The sequence below is a fragment of the Zychaea mexicana genome, assembly GCF_025766255.1.
Source record: "Zychaea mexicana strain RSA 1403 chromosome Unknown BDB00scaffold_24, whole genome shotgun sequence".
Classification (NCBI taxonomy): domain Eukaryota; kingdom Fungi; phylum Mucoromycota; class Mucoromycetes; order Mucorales; family Lichtheimiaceae; genus Zychaea; species Zychaea mexicana.
In genome coordinates this window covers 403380-424318 of record NW_026516687.1, presented here as the reverse complement: position 1 = coordinate 424318, position 20939 = coordinate 403380, and the positions used below count along the sequence as shown (strand labels likewise).

General features: G+C 44.1%; 8 protein-coding genes across 8 annotated transcripts; 2 read left to right on the top strand and 6 right to left on the bottom strand.

Annotated features, from left to right (window-relative positions):
• Window positions 1-683: 683 nt before the first annotated feature.
• BDB00DRAFT_870984 (uncharacterized protein) lies at window positions 684-1725 on the bottom strand (the record flags this gene model as incomplete). The annotated part of the gene is made up of 4 exons (XM_053126775.1): window positions 684-1202; window positions 1282-1472; window positions 1532-1592; window positions 1654-1725. 4 exons carry the CDS (start codon window positions 1723-1725, stop codon window positions 684-686), a joined length of 843 nt encoding a protein of 280 aa, XP_052981259.1.
• Window positions 1726-2248: 523 nt separating this feature from the next.
• On the bottom strand, window positions 2249-4822 carry BDB00DRAFT_786835 (uncharacterized protein; the record flags this gene model as incomplete). The annotated part of the gene is made up of 4 exons (XM_053120643.1): window positions 2249-2278; window positions 2374-2620; window positions 2690-3638; window positions 3742-4822. The coding sequence occupies 4 exons, from the start codon at window positions 4820-4822 to the stop codon at window positions 2249-2251; spliced, it is 2307 nt and encodes a 768-aa protein (XP_052981258.1).
• Window positions 4823-7309: 2487 nt separating this feature from the next.
• BDB00DRAFT_282033 (uncharacterized protein) lies at window positions 7310-9287 on the top strand. Its single transcript, XM_053116777.1, has 3 exons — window positions 7310-7320; window positions 7419-8860; window positions 8940-9287. The coding sequence occupies exons 2-3, from the start codon at window positions 7556-7558 to the stop codon at window positions 9162-9164; spliced, it is 1530 nt and encodes a 509-aa protein (XP_052981257.1). The 5' UTR covers window positions 7310-7320; window positions 7419-7555; the 3' UTR covers window positions 9165-9287.
• A 1014-nt stretch (window positions 9288-10301) lies between these two features.
• Window positions 10302-12023, bottom strand: BDB00DRAFT_870981 (uncharacterized protein; the record flags this gene model as incomplete). Its single annotated transcript, XM_053126774.1, has 5 exons — window positions 10302-10416; window positions 10497-10752; window positions 11124-11411; window positions 11497-11640; window positions 11741-12023. 5 exons carry the CDS (start codon window positions 12021-12023, stop codon window positions 10302-10304), a joined length of 1086 nt encoding a protein of 361 aa, XP_052981256.1.
• Window positions 12024-14252: 2229 nt separating this feature from the next.
• On the top strand, window positions 14253-16390 carry BDB00DRAFT_816593 (uncharacterized protein). The gene is made up of 2 exons (XM_053123008.1): window positions 14253-16180; window positions 16270-16390. The coding sequence occupies exon 1, from the start codon at window positions 14458-14460 to the stop codon at window positions 16090-16092; it is 1635 nt and encodes a 544-aa protein (XP_052981255.1). The 5' UTR covers window positions 14253-14457; the 3' UTR covers window positions 16093-16180; window positions 16270-16390.
• On the bottom strand, window positions 16365-17772 carry BDB00DRAFT_955136 (uncharacterized protein; the record flags this gene model as incomplete). The annotated part of the gene is made up of 3 exons (XM_053129646.1): window positions 17377-17772; window positions 16647-17251; window positions 16365-16565 (listed from the first exon to the last, which is right to left on the bottom strand). Exons 1-3 carry the CDS (start codon window positions 17537-17539, stop codon window positions 16365-16367), a joined length of 969 nt encoding a protein of 322 aa, XP_052981254.1. The 5' UTR covers window positions 17540-17772.
• A 33-nt stretch (window positions 17773-17805) lies between these two features.
• Window positions 17806-18454, bottom strand: BDB00DRAFT_786830 (uncharacterized protein; the record flags this gene model as incomplete). The annotated part of the gene is made up of 3 exons (XM_053120642.1): window positions 17806-18060; window positions 18147-18191; window positions 18407-18454. The coding sequence occupies 3 exons, from the start codon at window positions 18452-18454 to the stop codon at window positions 17806-17808; spliced, it is 348 nt and encodes a 115-aa protein (XP_052981253.1).
• A 1265-nt stretch (window positions 18455-19719) lies between these two features.
• BDB00DRAFT_882641 (uncharacterized protein) lies at window positions 19720-20532 on the bottom strand (the record flags this gene model as incomplete). The annotated part of the gene is made up of 1 exon (XM_053128166.1): window positions 19720-20532. The coding sequence occupies one exon, from the start codon at window positions 20530-20532 to the stop codon at window positions 19720-19722; it is 813 nt and encodes a 270-aa protein (XP_052981252.1).
• Window positions 20533-20939: the final 407 nt, after the last annotated feature.

Here is a 20939-nt window from a genome sequence, read left to right as displayed (position 1 = left end):
ATCGCTCTAAAATGTAGGGTAGTATATGCTGTAAATGAATCCAACTTGAGAGCCACCATCATTGATAAGTCGGCTTTCTGTCTAGAAGTAGTGCATCATAGCCATGGCAACAAAAACAGAGATGGCTACTAATTAATACATTTGAGGGAATAAACTAATGATAGTAGTTGTCAGTTTGCCCATATCTTGCTCTTATTCGAGCCCAGTAACCATTGACAGTTTCGCCCTCCCGTAGCAAACCGCGTTGATGATATCATCATCGTTATATAACAGCGTTCGTGTACATGATATGTGATACCCAGAAAGCACATCATCGACGTACAAGTTGAACAACCTTTTGAACATCAAATAGTCTCAATAGAACAACTATGTCTTAACCAGTGTCAGTAGAATGAGCCATATGGAACAACATCACCACATCAACAATCAAAATTTTTCATAAGCCAGCAATCGAAATAAAAGGAAGTTCGATACGGAAGTAATAATGGATGGAATAAATATAGTGAATTTTTCTAAAGATAAGTATGGTAATGTTCTTGATGAAGGAGATCATGTATGTATACAAAAAGATTGAAAGCCTGCCTAGTGAGCTGATGTGTACTCCTCAGAAAACTGATAGTAAAAGATGATGGTAATAAAAATACAAATGTTGACAGGGTTTTTTTCCGTTAGGGTCAGATTAATTAACTAATTACACAGCAGCATCCTGCCTTTTCCTTTTGTCGCTCGTTTTCAGAATACAAATACTCGTTATCGGCCGTATGCTTTTCGCCAATGACCATCGTATCTGAAGTCATGGATGGTGCTATTGAGTACATATTTGAGGAACTTTGTTGATATTGATGATGATGAGATGGTGAATGTCTCGGAGGAGCTGCTGTCGCTGCCATTTTCGGTGCTGGTGTTGGTGGTGCCAATACAGGTGCTTGTAATGGATCGGAATGATGATCGACTGTTTTAACAGCCGCAGGTTGCCGTATGCTCTCTGTAGTATATGCGCTTGAGGGAAGAGGTGTTTGTGGTGCTTGCGGTCGCTGATAAACCGCAAAGGCTGCATGCGAACTGGAAGCAGAAGCACCAGTGGTAGCAGGAGGAGAAAGAGCAGCAGCAGCAGCAGCAGCAGCAGCAGTAGCAGTGCTGCTGTTATTGCTATTAATATCATAGTCAGCAACCACTATATCTTCGTACTCATTTATATTATGCTATATGCAGAAAATAGTTATTAGTGAGTTTCTCCTTTTCTGCCCGATTTTAAATTATTAGCAAAAGGTGCTGCAGTACCGGTATCGAGCAAGATCTACTATAGCGCGAAGTCTGCATAACGAGCTCTTGGTTGGCCCGTGAGACTTTTGGTCGAATCGTAGCACTACTATACTGCTGTGCCGCAGTCGCATCTTCCGGCGGAGGAGGAGAGTATCCGATCAATTTGGAGTAACGCAGCTTGCCTTCAAGCACTTCGCTTTCACGATATTCTTATTTCTCACACGTTAGTTCACTTGTGCACAGTTTTTACGTAACTGGAACTACTCACCAAGTGGTAATTGCTTCACAGTTGGATCACGACGTCCGGAAAGATCAAATACTTGTACTCGCTAAATCTTGTTTCCATTAGTCGGCTAAATTACTTTGTAAGCTAAACAATTTAGCACTTACGTTGTCGTCGCAGAAACGGATCTCGAAAGCGGGTCCTTTTGTAGCAGACGTGGAAGAGTGCTGCTTGGCCATTGCTTGGCTTTATAGAGCTATATAGTAAGCGTCTAAAGGGAAGAAGTCTTTTTAAAAAAAAGAGGTAAGAAAAAAAGCGTTGCTCAACCTTTTTTTTACTCCTTGCAGTTGACCAAGAAAGGTATCCTGACCATTTGATGGAGCACGCTCACAGCTTCTCAATATGGGTATCTCACGTCAAACGAGGGTGAACTCGTGGGTTGCAACTTTTACTTTTGGGATTTTTCTTTTGGTTCCTTAATAAAGTACAGGTAGAATTAGAAAAGAGACTAGAGTAAGAATTAGGATAGGAATAATAAGAATAATAAGAATAAAAATAAACATAGATCAAATGTAATATAATGCAATGTAGAGTGTGTGGTGTGCGTATATATGTATATGTGAGATGTAGATGCGGTATTTTGCGGTGGTTAGAGAATAGGTGCTTTGTCTATGCTTGCACAGTTTTGGTGGTAGTAGTAAGTAGTAGTAATAGTAGCAGTGATGGTTGTAGTAGTAATAGTAGTAGAAGTAGTAGTCTTGTCTACAGCGTGATTACACCGGGATCGCCATTCTATGACAAGTGCGCATAAGGAAAGTGTTAATATCCGACTGACTACATGTAACAGATCCAGGGGAAGGGGGAATATGATGTGCTCTTAAACTTACAAATGGATGTCGCCAGCCACATTGGAATTGGTCCTTGGTATATACGCGATCTTCGCTCGTGGATGTGTTGAATCCGATATGGTGCATAAGTAGTGTTTTGCTGGTCACCAGCGCCTGCTTGCATTGACTGCATTCTGGCAATTCACCACGCAAACACCGCTGGATGACAATGTCTGGCGGCGTCTCCTTATATTGTACAAGAAGATCTGACACCAGTCGAGCAACATGTGGCTTCAAAAAGAGACCACTATTTTGTCTTTGTTAATAAGCGCATCTTCACAGGTCATCCAAATACACGCACGCGAGGAGTATTTACCTTCCACCAGTGGCAACAAAGACACCACAGTGATCCGGGGCATGTTCGTTTGCCTCGTAAATGACATTTTCAATATTCCGCCAGGCATCGGATCCGCATACAGGAAAGTCGTCCTCGACCAAAGAGATGTAGGTACTCTGGAAACTGTCAGCAGCCAGCTGGAGCGCCTTGGACACATGCAGTCGCTGGTTCATTTGATCGCCTTCCTCACGCACCCACTTGAGATAGCGCTGACCCTTCAAGTCGTTGGAGAACTTTTCCCTGGCAACATCAAACTGGGAGTGATTGCTGAAATGGGTGTAAACCATGATTTGTATCCGGCTGTACAGCGAGTTGGGCTCTGGATCGACGGGCCAGTTCGCGAGATACGACGACAAGGTCCTGGACAGCAGTGGCGGATCACCCCGACGTGGCGCAGTCATGACAACAAAAGTAAACATGTATCGATCATTGGTCAGCTGATTCAGAGTAGCAGGATCGACCAGTGACCCCCGAGAATGGTAGTAGCTGTTGAAAATAAACAGGACCGGTAACGTGATCATAACGACAGCTGTTCCTTTTTTTAGCGCAGACCACAGCAGACGCCACAGTGGCGTAGTCGACTTGCTGCTGCGCTGGTACTCTTCGATAACATCCTTTCCACTGCTGTTATTGATGCTGCTGTTGTTCATCGTATCCCACAGGTCGCGCTGCTGCTGTCGCGCGTTGCGCGTAACGAGACAGGTGTATGTCACTTGGGCCACGATGAATCCCGTAAGCAATCCAGTGAGAGACCACCACAGGATGTTTTTGGTAGTGTAGTTGACAAGACACATGAAGAGCTGGAGCGTGACTTTGCGGACAGTCACTTTTTGGTCGAGATCGTCGGCAGTGCCGTAGATCATAATGTACTTGTCGTCGATGCTCAGCGATTGGATAACAAGCAAAGCAAAGAGAAACGGAGCAATACCTATCCCATTCCCCACATCATTGGTGAGCAGATCTGCTTGTCGAGAGACACCCCACTCGCGCTTCATCGCAAGTAACCCTTCAGAATCCAGCACAGCACATACCTTGATTACACTCGTGCATCGAGTTGCTAAAGAAGAGCATCGGCACAGCCCACCCAGTCGACTTTGAAAACACATACCCGAGAGCTTGTCGGACAGCAAACACCCCGAGGACGATACCGAACAGAACGCGCATAAAGCGTCGAGTCCCTCCGAGCATATGCGTCAGCGAACCTTCGAATAGCCCGAGCACCAGGATGTTCCAGCTGAACAAAAGAATGCCTTGCAGTGACCAGTCGAATAGAAACGTGGACAAGAGCATGTTCAGGATTTCGAGTCGGTAGATGACAAAGGATGGTGAGGAGCAGGTCACGTTAAGCAAGTTGAAAAAGTTCAGTGAGGAGACGATCAGGGAGATCAGGATTGTGTAGCGCGTAATCACTGGAAGCGGCCACAAGCATAGCAGCTTTTGTGATTTTGACTTGTCTTTGGCGTCCGTCTTGAGACCTCCTGCTGCCATACTCCACGTCCTGCTCCCACGTCTACCACCGCCGCCCGGCTGCTTTGTTGCGTATATCTGCCTTGATGACCGTCGTACGTGTCTCGAGTTTCTCCGAGTATGTGTTCGTGGTGTTGACATGGCAGCAGTTCCACCAGCAGGAGCACCAGCAATAGCAGCTTGTGGCGATGACGATTGGGTCATACCGAGAAATAAACTTCGGATGCCCCGAGCTGGCTTATTATAACTGTACGATGAGATCCAGAGAGGTAGGCTGGGTGTGGCAGGCGTATAGTTGTTGAACGAAAAGGGCATAGGTTGTACGGAATGAGGCGGCCAAAAAGGTGATGAGGGCGAAGGCTGTTGCTGGTGCTGATGATCCTGGCGTAAGGACGAGCGGTCATGAGAAGGCGATTCGTCTGTTGCTGATGGAGTGTTGGTATCGACGGACAAAACAACCTCAGGGCTGCTACTGCTGTTGTTGTTGCTGTTGTTGTTGTTGCTGGAATCAGGTACGGTGGCGTGTGCTGGAGAAGAAGAAGAGGAGGAGGAGGAGGAGGTTGTGGTGGAGGAAGAAGAAGAAGAAGAAGAAGAAGAGGGAGCAGATCTCGAAACTTCTTGGACCAGTCGAACGGAGCTGAACATTTTGAAGAGGGAATCACGCATGGCGACAATTGATTTTGCTGATTTTTTTCTTTTCCCCCGGGGAGCGATGAGAGGTGGTGTTTGTTTTTTGAAGAACGAAAAAAAAGATAACCAGATATTTAAGGGGGGAGCAGGAGGGAGGAGGGAGGACAAGAATTTGAAAGGGGGGAACAAGCAAGCGTATTATGCAGGAAGCCCTCAGCGATGATCTCTGGGGAACGAGGGGGAGGAGAGTGAAGAAGAAGAAGAAGAAGAAGAAGAGAAAGGTAAAAAATAAAAGAGCTTTTGTGTGTTTTGTCTTTTTGCTCGAGTCGGGATGGACAGAAAGAAGCGTGCCAATTTTGTTCAAAACGATACGTTCTGGGTGTCTGGGAGGTAAAAATAGCACAACGTGCAACCGTTGATTCCTTGTGTCACTGCTGGCTTTTGATTGTGCGGGCGGCGATCTTTTCTTTCGTTCTTTATTTCTTATTTTCATGGTTTGCGCTCTGCTTTGTGCTGCCTTGGTCTGTGTCCCCTGATTAGCAGGCTGTCTGCTTACAGGTGCCCCCCCCAAGCATTCATTCATTCATTCATCACCAGTCGCTTTGCACAGTCCGATCTGTCTGTGCCGTCTGTCATTCCCCCCCGAGGGTGGGGTTCGTCGGAAACTATCTGTAGGCAGGCAGGCACACACACAGTCGCCTTTTAATTGGCAAACGTATTACCTCATCACAGCCAAAATATTAGTCGTGGTTTCTCAGTCCCTCTGTTTTTAGAACCCAGATCTGGTATAGCAGTGGTTCGGTTCCTGAGCCTGGTGTAAGTTACACTGTACTCTGCTGGCCATTCCAGAATCGGCCTTTACCCGGTTTGCTCTTCCGACTGCAAGCGCCAAACACATCTCCCAAGCCTTGTTTTTAGAAGACCTGCATCAGATGACCCGCTGCTTACTTTTCGCCAAGAAGAACCACTACCAAACGCGTGCAACGCATAACGTACAACGCGATCGAAATGCATCTGTCCCTTTCATCCGGGCGAAAAGCAGCCCCTACTGTTTATAATATCTAGCCAAGACCCTGGCCATTCGCTATAGCAATAGCCACATGACGTAGTAGGGTAGATATCCCAATATGAATGGCCATTTTGATTAAAAAGGCGATTTTAGGGAAAAAAAACAATAGAAAGAACAAAAATAAAGATTGACGTCCACCTGCATGCGTCATGCACAGCTCACGCGTTCTGTTTCAAAAGCCAAGATTGCTGTTATGGCACCGTTTCATCATTGTGTAAGCATCGTCTTTCCTTTCTGCAGAAGGTTGACCATCAGAGGAACCGGGTTACTCGTGACCGGCACAGAGCCGCTTCAAATCAAGGTTTTTCCACTAAACCACTTTTGTAGAAATGATGAAAGAATAGCTGTTACTAAAGATATACCAAATACTGTAACAGCGGCAGGACGACCGGCATCCTCTCCTGCAAAGACACATTGCTGTATCCCATCGTTGCAATCCTTATATGAATTTGAAATAAACACACGGCAACTTCGCAGACGACTTCTGGAGGAGGGAAATAATACCCCAGAAACATACTTGACTGCTTTAGGTATGGTCTAGAAAAATCTGTGTAAACCCGCGCCAAGCCCATTATGATATTTTGCTTTTTCTGCAATCATGAGAATTCGCTTCTCTACTATCTGTTTTTGTCTATAAGCAGATGCTACCCCCACTCTCGTCTTGGCAAAACAACTGTACCCTAACTAGAGACAATCGAATAGTATGCCGATGTTGAGCGTCATCTTCCATAGAAATTGTGATGATTACTGTGATATTTGGTTATCTGCGACGTATAGTTCCTTGAAATATTATTGTCTGAATATCAGAATGGGCATCTATGGTGCACCTAAGCGTGAGGCTATCCATCTACCCTTGGGTTGACAGCAACAAAAGTCATAACACGAACACCCCACATGTGTGATCTAAATAACCGTACTTTTGACTTCTAACGCGAAAATGAAAATCTGGCAGTTTAGAACCAGCGGTTTTTTTTGTGTATCATGCGCTTTGGGTGGCATGTCAGTTTGAACAAACAAGTATCTGTGCTCTCAGTTTTAAAAAAAAACATTGGGCTTGTAGTTCAGTGTATCATTGCCACTTGTTCTCTATAGGTGCTTATGCTCGATGACTATCCACTTTGGCAGTAATGTAGACTAAAATGATATCTTTATTGCTCGAATACCCCCATTCATTTAACAAGTGTGCAACCAATTACTCGTATATATGTAGAGCCCTTTAGTAGTGTCTCGTATCATATACTGCAATTATTGATAAGCGAATCACATGTGAAGATAATTGCTTAAAGGAGACAACTCTACGAGATGTAGGTGGAAGACAAGTGTGTCCTCTACGTAGGTATATGCTATTGTCCGTCCAGTCGTCAAACTTTGGCCTTTGATATATACTGCGACGCTCGTCTGTTAATTTCGCTACCATAAAATTCAGAGCGACAAGGACAAGACAGTAAGTGGATGGACAGCTCGATACTTTGCTATGCCAAAAGGTCTGTAATGCTTATTTTCTCTCTTTTTTTTTAAAATATTTTTGACCCATTTATTGAGCTACTCTTCAACCATCCACTCCAAAGCTTGTTTTGTTGTGACGTTTCGCTGCCATTTTATCAAATTTCACAACCACGAAAAAAAAAGCCCAGACTCAATAAAAACCGCTCACGGTCTTTTTTCTTTTTCCAACGGTAATGGAGAGATACTATCGAAGCTACGACGAACGCCCAAGAGGCTATTACGAGCGACCACGATCAGACACATATCGCCCAGGCGAGAGTTATCGATCAGAACGTGATTATCGAGACGGAAATGGGAGTAATTATTCTCCCAGTAGTCGCTACGCATCGTCTCGTTCGCCAGCGCATGGACTAAGCGGTGGAGGAGGACCCGTTGGTTCTAGCAGCTCAAGTAGAAGTGGTGATCGATATCATGATGACCATTGGTACGGTAGTTACCCTGATCCACGATCTCATGGCCCGTCACATTACTCGCCTTCACGAGGTTCGTCTCCTTCTCGATCATCGCCTTCAGTGTCACCCCGCCGACAATCGTACGGGGGCTACTATTCACGGCGATCCAGCCAGTACCCGCCGCCGCATTCTCGTCGCTCGTCGCCTTCACCTGGTAGGCGTGATTCATACGAAAGACGCTCACCATATCATGGTAGTAGTGGTATGTCTGGTGTCGTTGGCAGCAACAGTAGCAGCAACAACAACAACAGCGGCAGTAGCGGTGCAGCACAATTGCCGCCACCCCCACCGCTTCCGCCAGGTGGTTCTTCTAGTGGATTAGCGTATCCGCCGAGCAGCAGTTATTCATACTATCGATCAAGCAGCGGCGCCGGATCGCCGATGCACCCATACGGCTCGTCTTATTCTCCACGACGTAGCCATCATTATCCTGGTCCGCCACCTTCCTCTTCCTATTCACCTCGTTCGTCCTCGCGGCCACCGCCTTTGACAGGATCGCGTTATTATGGGCCGTCGCGAGATGCACCGCAACCGAGAATATCATCGTCGACATCGTCTTCCTCATCGACTTCATCGATAATGCCACCGGGTAGCTCTTATCGACCCGCTGCAACAGCATCTTCAGAACAACAACAGCAACCACCTTACGCTTCTTCCTCAAGACCGACAACACCCACAGCAGCACAACCAGCACCACTTCCACCGCCATCCACCGTAGTATCCTCAGTATCAGCATCATCTACATCAATGGGAGCGCCAGGACCACCACCGCCGCCGCCTCACACACAACCATTATCATCGCCATATTCACCTTCCAGTTACTCTCGCGCTCCCTATAGCAGTCATCACCATCATCACCACCATCATCATTACCAAGGTCCTCCGCCATCATCAACGTCCATTCGCCATCCCCATGTTTCCAGCACACCTCATCCCACATATCGTAGCTACCAGCATCATCACTCACACAACCCACAACCTCCAGCACGGCCAAGACAATCATGGGCACCGGAAGTGGAAAAGGAGGTATGCGTATGATAAGGGTGACACAGAATATAATTCAAAGCATGTCTGACAAAATCTGCGTCTTTTTTCAATCTCAAAGCTGGAGAGATATCATGCTGAGGATCGCAAGTCATGTGCAGAAGAGATCAAGGTGTTGGCGACGACAAGGAAAAGCCGGTTTGAGCTGGAACTGGCGAACTGGGAAACAAGTAAACTTGACCATCAACTGGAACTCGTGCAGAAGCAGTATGATGAATACGATCTCGAAGAGCTGATCAATTCTGAGCTTCGGTCAAAGACGGCTGGAAAGGCGGGAAGGCCTTAGTGTAAAGAGTTGGATCTATCTACATTCAGTGCGCCTTCATAGCTTCTACTTTTTTCTTTTTGTGGACCCAATATATCCTTGCTATGTGATCAATAAATGGATTCTTGCTAGCAGCATAATTACTGTAATATACTATAGACTTCTCGCAACAAACGTATAAAAAAATCATCTTTAAGCATAGAACAGCCGCTATTCGCTTGAACTGAATCAAAGCAACAAGAATGGCTTAAGTTTATGCTATGCTATTACCCCATTTCTGAGTAACGACTATTTGTAGGTTGGTAATTCTGATTGGTTGAACCATACCACCTGCGCTTACACGTTTCGCGTTTCTTTCGCTTTTTCATTTTGGCACGCCACTTCCATGAACGTGTGACCAAGCAATAAATATCAGCCTCCACCCGGCTCATACAGTATCTTTCGCTTTTTTATAAAACCTCAAAGTCCCACTGCGTCCAGCGAGGTCAATCTTTCTATGTGATGAGCGCGAAAATCGCAATAAAAATGGTACACTAACTAAATGTTAGATTTATACACGATACTTAAAACATATATAAGTTCAATAGAGAGTAAACAGTTGAACGCCATAGTTTCTCGCGTGATTTTCTTATTGTAATAATCCTCGACAAAAGATAAGCTACCATAGATAACCTATTAGACGATCAAGAAGATTGTAGAGAGAAAAATAATCTGGTCGCTTTTTTATAAGGTGAATAACCAGAATTAACCAGAACCAGAATTGACCAGCAACCACCAGCCAGATTTCACCAGCAAAAACCAGTAACACGAACAACCAGAATCCATCAGAAATAGCATCAGATTACAATATATTACCAGATTTTATCAGATAAAAGAAACCAAGAACAATCAGGAAATGCTATTTAACTTCTGAGCGGTATTATGATAGTGTAACCATTCATTTCTAGTTATTTCTGTTTATATTCAATAACGCGAGGCCTTCTTCTTGTTGTGTGATTTATCGTACAATAATGCACTGTTAAGGATGAGGGACAAGAGAGGCGGATATAATATAAAGTCATATCTATATACATTCGTGCATAATCTATGTGGTATTGACAATGGATTAACTGCTATTGCTATCGTTGGTCATTCTTCAGCTTATCAAAACACTTACAGTTATGAATGCCGTGCCGTTTTCGACTTGCGGCCACGCGAAATCGGTGTTGTTCGTTTTTTTCCCTTGCCGCCTCTTTCTTGTTGCTTATCTTTTGGCGGCGTCTTTTGTTGTTGGCTACATTTATAAACCAGTCTTAAGCAAAAAAAAGGTAAGGTAATAATGATTACTATTATCATAATGACTCTTTTCATTACCTTTGCGTTTCTTTACGCGAGTTGCCTTCATCGTCGCCACTTTTGGTAAAGTTTCGCCACGCTTGACGTACAAAATGACGAGCACCCCAATGGTTAACGCAACGGTCCAATGGTACTCTGGCATGTTCTACAGCAAGCTGCTCAACCTCGTTGATGGATTTATCAACCAAGGATTGCTTGAACGATTTCAACGGAACTTTTTTTACGCTGATTTCCAGATATGTGCTGCAATCGTTGGTCAACCCATATGAACTGCCTTTCAGAAACCATGGATATTTCGTCGATAATTATAAATCGTAAAACACCAAGGCATGTAGATATTGTATTGCTGACGTCCGCAGAGAGTTCCACAAGCTCGTTTCCATGTTGATTGAAGGCTATATGGAAGGCAAAATGTAGCGTTTGCCCGTTGATATAGAATGCCGCCATATTCGTGGGTGCACATAAAAGTACTGAAGGCTTGTCAAGATTTCGATTCTTAGGCAAGGTCATCAAATTCACGTATACACGTTTCGTATAGCGACGTGATTACACGACTCTTGCCAGTACCAGCACCATCATTTAAAAAGTAGTGGAATGGATTTTCGCTTTTCTGGATTTAATACTTTATATGGTACACAAAGTCACGTTGCTCGGTATTCAGTGTCGCGATCATCTGTTCGTAGCTGTCGTTGTTCATACGATTTGGGGCCACGATTGTTTCCAAATACGGCGTTCTTGCATATGCTCCAGCTTGTTCCATCACATCGACCTCGTTCTTAACCATGTCAGGCATCCCATATTCGTCCAACGGATTGGCCAATCTTCGCTCCTGATCTTTCTCTTCCTGATTGTCTACATATCCGGCCTCGGCATTTTCGGGTGCAAACGCAGCATCGCTTAAAGCACTACTCGCGACGGTTTCCCAATATTCGTCTTAATGTTGCTGAAACTGCTGCGTGGTACAATTATTCAAGAAGTCGAGCAAGATTGAATCGTACACATGATGACAGTGATGAACCAGCAGAGGACAATAACGACCAGAATGATGATGATAATGCAAGTGACAGCAGTGATGACGATACGATTCGGGAGTCATTACATTGCAGGATGGTGATGGTTTCATCCGTCGACGTAAATCCTTCAATGGGATCCGGTACCGCGGCTACAGATTGCAACAAGATGCACAAAACTATCATCTTGAGCTCATAATTCTATACTTACCTTGGAGAGATGAAGAGCTGGACATTCTATTCGTGATCTACCAAACGCAAACGTAGTTAACGTCATGTTTTCCATCGTGGTTGGCCGTTGGCTGTAGTGATCCAGAATGTTTGGCGTGAAGCTATTAGTTGATTCTCGATCATCGATACTGCGAAGTCCTCGTTCTGGTCGCAAGATTCGCCTACGCTCTTCGGGAGGAGAAGTTGGAATGAAGACAACGCCTGAGGTTGATACCGACATTGGCAAGCGAAGGATATTATATGCTGCTTCTTGAGCGGAAATTTCGCTCGTGTTGTAATGGGTACTGCTTAATGCGCGAAGCATTTGTGTAAGCGATGCATCATTTGAGCGTTTTTGTTCGAATTCTCTCGATGGTGTCGCTCATTCCACGATCCGCTTTGTTTATCAAGTCGACGATGTAGGAGCAACATGAGTAAGCATCCAAGACGAATTGAATATCCATATTAGATCTACGAATATGTGCCTTGTTCTCCGCTGTAGGAACACCTTATCTTTGGCAAGAGAGGAACGAACAGGCAAAAGGAAATCATCAAGCATAACATTGTTGGCTTCAAGGAATACGTCAAATGTTATGTCTGGTTCGGTTCCTGGTCTGAATTGTTCCATATAATCTCGTATTTCGAGGTGTTTCTACATATGCATGATGGCAAACATTAATATATGAACTTATCCCTTTAGCTCAGTCTGCTTGGCCGTTTACCTCCTTATGACGTCTAATATCCTCTGGTGAGTATTCATCTGGAGTAAATGGTCGTAATACTCGTGTTTAATCCATTGGCACGAATGGTACACCAAATCTGCATTTAAAATGAGGTTTAGTTCTCTTGTTGCAGGTTCGAGTATGGTGGTGCACTTGACGAGCTATTATTGCCTCCTTTTCTTCGTCGCCGGAATATTGTGACGCATCGCAACTAATGATTCTATGACATCATTGTCACTGTCGACGTTGAACCGTGGAGCGTCTGACAACCAAAGCAACATATGCGCATGTGGTGATCCACGCTGTTGAAACTCGATCCAATGGTAGCGATGAGCCACTGTTCTGTTTCCGAATGTACCCTATGGTGGTTTCCATGTCTTCAGTAGTTCACGGAATCGCATATCAAAGTACCTGGCGCACGTTACGGGGTCCCCTTGTGTCAGTCTTCTTGTTTCATTTGATCCAAGAGCTTCTATTGCTCGTCCGTCAACGCAACTTCATCAACAACTGACCTCGATATTTTGATCAACTCGGTCCATTTGGCTTCTGCAGCAGATAGTGTCACGAATAAGGTTGAAACTCCAAACTGTCGAAACATCGATAGCAGCTTCATTTTTTCTTGTCGCCAATATTCCCCTGATGATCTGATGCCAGTAAAAACTTTGTAGGCTGCATCCCTGCTAACCATTGACGAATGTTATTGGCATCCAGTGTACCACCCACTGGTCGATCAGCGCCTCTACCAGAAGTCGTTTTCTTCAAGCATATCTGGACATTACTTGACAGTTGTGTCAACATCCGCTTTCTGTCCATGAACAGAAGATAATCTGCTCTTTTCACTGCACGTCTGTCATAGGATCTTGTAAATGATTTGCTGATATCAACGTATGAAAGACGCTTGCCATCTGCCGTTTCTGGACGCATGCGATTGCCTGCGAATAATGTTGGAAATGCCAAGAACTCGTTGTCAGTGTCCATAACCGCCAATGTTTCAACTTTGAGATTTAACGTCCGCTTCTTTATTTGGTAATAATCAAATAATAGTAGTGAAATCGTCGCGACGATGTGAGCTGTAAGTACTTTGAATACAGTACCTCACTTTTCCTGGTTTGAATAGCGTGTATAATTTCGCTTCACTGATGTCTCCCTCATAACAACATCACTATTACATTTTGCCAGGTTTTCCACCTGCATTAGCTCTACTTCTTTCTCGCTCTCCAGAGGTAGTTGAGCTTAATATTGTGTATGAGAGCTCAACGTTTCAAGACGAGACTGCTCCTCATCAACAATATAATCCATTGGTTCAGGTCTGCCATACTCGTCGACAACAGAACCTTTCCCATTTTCAACTAAGAATTGAATGTCCAATACGTGAGATTTCTGACGTTGTGAAAAAGAAATAAAACAAAGACAGACATTTGGCGTGCTTTTTTATATATCCTTGAGGGCTTTTCGTACAACCTGAATTTGTTCTCGCCATTGGGCGAGTTAACTTTCCGGAAAGAGTGCACTGTATTCGATAGTAATCGGTGTACTACATGTGCGAATGCTAATATGGAAAGTTTATTGTTTCTATGCATATGGGCTCATTGTGCATAAAGATGTTATTCTACGAAGCGATGATATATTATGCGAAAATTGTACCATTGATTGATATAGTTACTTGTATGAAAACGGCCAGACCGTATTCGTTGTTAATGATAAAATGTATTATATTCCGTGTTATTTAATAATCCAGTAGCGAGCAGATTCGACACTGTTACTATTGCCCGAGGAAGATAGTTGCCTTGGAACATACCAAGAAAAGAACGTGGTGGTCTTGGCACAGTAGGAGCATGTACGAGCGGGCGGTATTTATTTTCGCCTCCATTTGATCAATGTCGACGGTGTAACCAAGGCAACACCCCGCTCCACACATAACTAAGCAAACTATTCTGGACCCACCGACGTACTAATCCCTTCATTCACCTCACGTCTCTTTCCATTCCTTTTAACAGCACTTCCTTTCGTTTCATTAATAATCTTACATTAACTATCATGCTTGTCTCTGCTAGTGCTGCTCTAACGGCTGCTGTTTTGTTAGCCCCTTCAACTCAAGCAGCTCCTGCTCCACCTATCAATCCTGAAGACGATTCATCAGAAATTACAACAGAAGCCGGTGTCCAAGATGACATGGAAAAGGAAATTATCAACGATCTTGCTGACGAGTGGGCTTCGACGGATGATAGTACCGAGAAAAAAGGCACGGACAACGAGGACGAAATGCTACCACCGGATGAACAGCAAGACCTCAACGCAATGAGCGAAGATGATCTCACAACCACCAATGACGACGACGATATTCTTATGGGGAACGAGAATGACGAAGATAGCGTCTTCATCACAACAGCAGAAGACGACACCAGCATTAATGCTGATGAAGTACCCCTGGAGAATGGCGCGGACGCCGGCATTGATGAACCTGTCGATCCTCTGGTTGATGATAATACAGCCAGCGTTGAAGGACAATATAACGACGCATTGCTCGACACTGCAAAAGAAAACGGAAAAGAGAACGTCAGTACGTCCCTCGCTGATGAAGATTCACTGGTTACCGACGCTGAAGTACCGGCTGACGTTCCTGAAGAGCTAATTCCTCAAGAAGATTTGGAGCAGTCCGCTTTCGACGAAGTGACTGAAGAAACTAGTGACTCGATAGAATCGTTGGAAGATCAGGAGCAAGAAGAACCTTTGCATGAAGACGAAGAAGCCGTGGATGACGATCCTGTTGGCAGCGAGCTTACTGTCGACGCCCCGTGGGATGAAAAATCACAAGAGAAAGGAGCGACAGATGCAGACCAAACCGAGCAAGTCATCGATAATGGCGAGGAAACATTCTTGCCAGATGATGGTGATGATTTTTTGGATAACGACGTGGACCTTACTCTCACAAACGGTGCAGACATGGATATTGCTTTGGAGACCGAAAATGACCCGAATCTCACAAATGGAGTCGATCTGGACACTGATGTCGATACTGAGAATGATTCAAATCTCACCAACGGGATCGAGTTGGATGCCATTGTCGACGAATATGATCCAAGTCTGACAAATGACGACGGTATGGACTTGGATGCAGCAACGGAGTACAAGGAGGAGCATATCAACGACGAATCTACAATCATGAACGAAGAGAACTTGAACATACCCCCAGTGGATGATGCTACTCCCAATGTCGCCGACTATACACCACAGGACGACAACCGGGAACAACAAGCTACCACCGACAACAATAAACAATCGCCACAAAATGTTAACGAGCCTGACCTTACTTTGTCAGAGGAAAGCACGATCACAGACAACATAGACGGCACAACATTGGACGATTACCAGGTCGATACTACTGTCCAAGAAATCAATGACACGCTTGAAAAGGCATTGAACGATGTACAACCTGATTCTGCACTGCTACCAAAACAAGAACAGCAGCACCAACAACCGGAATATGATCCGTTTGAAAATGAGTTAGTGAATGCAGCAAATGATCCATCCCAAGGCGGGTTCTTCCCTAGCGAGAGCAACACTGCCACAGTGGGTGATGACAATGATAGCTCTACATTGAACATCCTGCTGCTGCTTGCATTCATCGTACTTGTGTTGTTTAAGCTTCCAAAACTCAAAGTAAGACTTTGAAGTGTAATGCCCTATACTATTGATGTGATACTAAGTTTAATTTCTTTTCTAGCGCTGGCTTTCGTCGGATGACCAATCATCCCTTCCGGTAAGATGAATTATAACGCACACCAGCTGCGTCACGTTTTGTTCAAGTCATCTTACTTATATGATTTTATACTTGATGTTTATTTACAGTATCACATATTGCACAAGCGAACCAAGGACTAGTTATTTAATTACCATTTCATCACATGTACAACATCTTTGAATGTCTTATTATATACACATAATTATATTTTTTTGTATAATCGAATAAAATATCGCATATTTTGAACATCAAGGGGATATCTCACATTGTCTGGATGTCTATACCACCGCGCATCATCACTAATGACAGACTGTAAGTCCTTGATAGCGTCTAGAAGCATATGAACCATATACGTCTTATTGCCAACTTTGAGGTGTGAAAACGATCCTGCTGATTCAACCACCTAAAAAGGAATACGCATGATACGGTTTGTAAGAAAAGGTGGAAGAGGAGGATTTAATTTGCTATCCAACGATACACTTACCAATAAATGGGCACCTTTCTTCATATTGGTAACCAGAGACTGGACCATTTCCATGGCAGCAGCCTTTTTAACAAACAGCTCGTTCATCACAAACATGAAGGTAATCAAATCTGCGTCTGCTATTCTTTGGGCTCGTTCGTCACGCTTGGTCGGATCCAAGATATCCCCTTGCAAATATTGACACGAGAACTGCTCTTCTGTCAGTTTCCAAGATTGCCGTGACGCTGACTCGAACGTTTCCAGAACTTTAGCCCATTCGCCAATATCTTGCATGATAAGCTTTATCCGTTGTCGTTCAGCAGGTACACGCGTCATGGCGGCTGCAAAACTGACAAGCTCTGAACCACTTCCGGATCCAATGGCGTAGATACACGTCCGTCGGGCTAATAGCTTGAGCAGTTGCGACTGACAGAAAATTTCGAAATAGCAAAGAGCGCGTCCAGGAACATAGGCAGCACTATATACTTGTAGGTTACGTGCTTCTGCTGTAAAGATGCCTTCATAGTCCCGTTGTACGAAGTTGGCCTTTATGCTTTGAAGCGTTTTGCCGAAATCGTCTCGTGATAAGGTATCAGTGCAAGCCTGTCGTATAACGTTCAATATATCTAGTCTTTTACTATCAGTTTTTCCTTCTTCTACTTTTCTTTTTAAGATGTATTGCACACTGCTACTACTACTACTACAGCCGCTGCTGCAAATAGCCGAGGAAAGGGTCATGTTTCGCTCTTACTTTGTTCGGGATTCCGTCCAAGAATTTGTAACCGTTGCTTCAATGCCTCCTTGTCATATGATTTTTGACTCAATCGTCCATCTTTTGTAACGAGTTTGTCGGAATCGGATGTTATCGATAAATTGTTGATTTTGCTGGTCAAATCTTTATTGCTGGCACTCATGAAGAAGTCTCCAAAACATGTGCCAAACGAATTTTTTTTTGTTAACGCCACTTTCTTTTGTTTGGTGGCTGCGACTGCATAAATCAAAAAGCCAGCTGTACGTGAATCCACGATTTTCTTTTGTTCTTAGTTGTTACAGTATTTTACAGCTCTAGGATTTGATACATTGTATTTATATGAGACTAAAGGAAGATCTCTGCTGGTTGCGACCGCAGTGAAATAAATTGCTGGCGTGGAAAAGTTGCAATACACTTTATTCACTAATATTATTTGCCTATGGCAAATAAGTTGATATAGAGCAGGTTGTCCAACAAACGGCTCTTGTGGTTGCCTTGAACGACCAGGGAACAGCCTTGACTTCTCAGCCATCCCTGACCACCTTCTACACTTGAATTAGGAATCAGTTTGGCCAGAGACAGCGTCACTAAAGAACAGAGGTCATAAGCCTCAAGACTCAGAGCCATTTCTAACTCCAAGTTTTGGTTGCCAAAAGACTTATTCACCCAATCCTGAGGGTCGAACTAAGAGTGCTATTGTTTGAAAGATACAAATGAAAGTAAGGTGCTCTAAAGACATACAATTGTACATAAAAAGATAAAGTACTTACAACTGGGACTACCCTATTAGAAGGAGCAAAACGAACAGGGCGACGCTGTTGAGAACGACGTTGTTCTCTAAGCTTTGTGACCTCTGGTGTTGGAGCCAGGCTGGGGTGGGGACCTCTTGGGTGGGGAGCCAGATGGTGTGGAACAAATTCCACAGCTATCCCCAGCAAAGGAAGCTGGGCTCACAAGTACCTCCTCTGGAAACTGTAATCTCAGTATCAATATCTGGTCCTTTACACTCTATAATAGTTTAACTACTTACCAGGACAGTTTCTTCCAAAGGTTTGCTGTTGTCAGTGGTGGTGGCCATTCTTTGGCCATTTTGGACTACTCTCCCATTATAGAAGCCAACATGGATAGCCCGTGTCTGGCTATCCATGAAGAAACGCAGGTCGCGCTCCTCCATTACTCTACCAAGGACGTTTAGTAGGTCGCTGGCCTCTACATTAAATATAGACTTAATAAAATTCAACTTGAAAAAAGTATAAACCATAATAACGCGACACGCGCCCTAGCAAAAAGTGCGAGCTGTGTGCAACCATCAGTAATTCAGGTTACACACTGCTTAACGTACACTTCCGCCTTTAAAATCCTGTCTCATGCCCATCAACGACAAAACGTCGAGTTGTATCACGAGAATGTCTTTTTTTTCAAGTAAGGTGGACCGTACGATCCGTTCATAATACATCTATAGACAAATATTACGGTTTAGTTTCATCATTTTGATGGTTTTGAGTCAGTGTGCACCGTGGCTACTGCTAGAAATGATGCTATTTTTGATTTACAGTACATAACAGGCGCTGTAGTATGTATTGGCAATGTAATATATATTTAACCTCTGCGTCCGGTTCTTCACAGTTTCTTTTAACACACAACGCATTTGACGGCAAAGCTACCACCAGTGCGGTTCCTCATATGCGGCAACAAGGCACTGGAGTCACTCAGAGCTCTTTTAAGAACCTTCTTTCAGTTCCATGGCACCGGATAAAAAGAAAAGAGCAGATGCGTTAAGCCGAATACCACCTAACCATGAGCCAACCCAGCATTCATTAAAACGGATTATAATATACCTATCTATTATATGCACTGAGATCAGTATCCGTTAGGAATTACGAAGCAGAAATAAACGACGCGCGAAAGCGGACTCCTCCTTGGTCATTTAATGGTTGTGTTCCGTGCTAGGGTAAGCCCCAGGCTTCTTGGTCTATCGTTCCTAGCAGCCGTAACCATAGAAGTTGATGGTACACTTACCCGATGTTGCCAGTGCATCCACTCTTAATGCTATGGAAGCTATTAGTTTTCAAAAGCAAAATAATATACCATATTGTTTTGAAAGGGTGCAAAATCCATTTATACAGTAATACTCTGGAAGCAAGAGAATGTGTTCCGTCTTCAAATCAACCGCACAGAGTTATGAAGGGTTATATCTTCATTTATTGATGAATGGGGCAATGTCGGTAAAGTTTAATGGCATACGCAATTTTTGGGAGAGAGAGGGGAAGAGGGAGAAAAGTAAAAACTTATCTTGCGGTTGGTCAATGACCATCGGTAGACATAGGAAGCGAAAGAATGGAATCAATTATGCCGAACATTCAAATGGCATGGTCTTTTGCGGTTTTTAGAAACGGTAAACAGTTGGTTGAACTTTTGAGTCGACAAAGTTAGCGTATAGCGGTCCCTGGTACTTGTAGTATCATTGGAAGGAACACAAATTCGGTGAAAAGCATCAAGGACTTTCAGGACATTTGGCAGTTCAGTTACAAAGCTTGACAAGTTTTGGAGTGAGTCAGGGATTTTGATCATCGCCAGTTCAAGCATCACATACAAACGTTTGCCTAGTAGTATGAGGAGATAGAATCGGATTGTTCTGCCGATGATTTGAATACCGAGCACCCATTGCATCAACTGGTTGTCCAAGGCGTCTTTGCAAAAAACAGCTACTTTCCACAAGTCCTTGCATAAAACATAGTGCTCTTTTTCACGGGCAGCAGGTTTAGCCTCACCATATCCGAGGCTTGACATCCATTTTACACCACAGCACTTCGTGATGCACAAATCCGGTCGGTTAGTTGTAAAACCTTCGTATGACTTGGCTTCAAAAGTTGCGTCGTTGGTCCACCGTAAATAGACACCTTGATCAGGGTCATCAAACAAACCAGTAAGGAACGGATCGATGAACCGTGTACACAGCTCAGTTTCATTGGCATCTTCATCCATCGGAACGGGCATCAGCTTCAATATCAATCCACCTAATGCCTTGGCAGTTTTGTGTTCATGCTCACTCAAGGGCAATTTCTTCAGTCTGGCGTCAGCTTCTTCACGATTGATGGTTTTGTTCATGAGATCGTCGATTACACCTAGCATGTCACTAACAGTTTTCAAAGGCATCGGCTGGCGTTTGATATCGCAAAGGTCTTGAATCCAATTGTTGGTGGCCGCCCATTGCTCGATCGTGAAGAACTGTTGTAAGCCGCTGCAGTGGTTATTTGGCGTGAGAAGCAGAATGGAAGTCGCCGCCAAGGCAAGATGGACGTTTTTTTCTAGTGACAGCTTCCATTTGTCATCCATTAATGAGGACTGAAAATCGAAGAACGCTTGAGACACATCGAAGGAATCTATCAGCAAACGGTCGCTGCCGGGTGGCAGGAATACGATACCATCCATGGACAATACTTCATCACGACAGCGTTTTTGTAATGTTGATGGTGAAATCTCTTCCTGATGAAAACAGAGCGCTGCCTCGTCACTACTCTCTTCATTGACGGAAGTAGTGCTGCTTGGGGTAACTTCGCCAC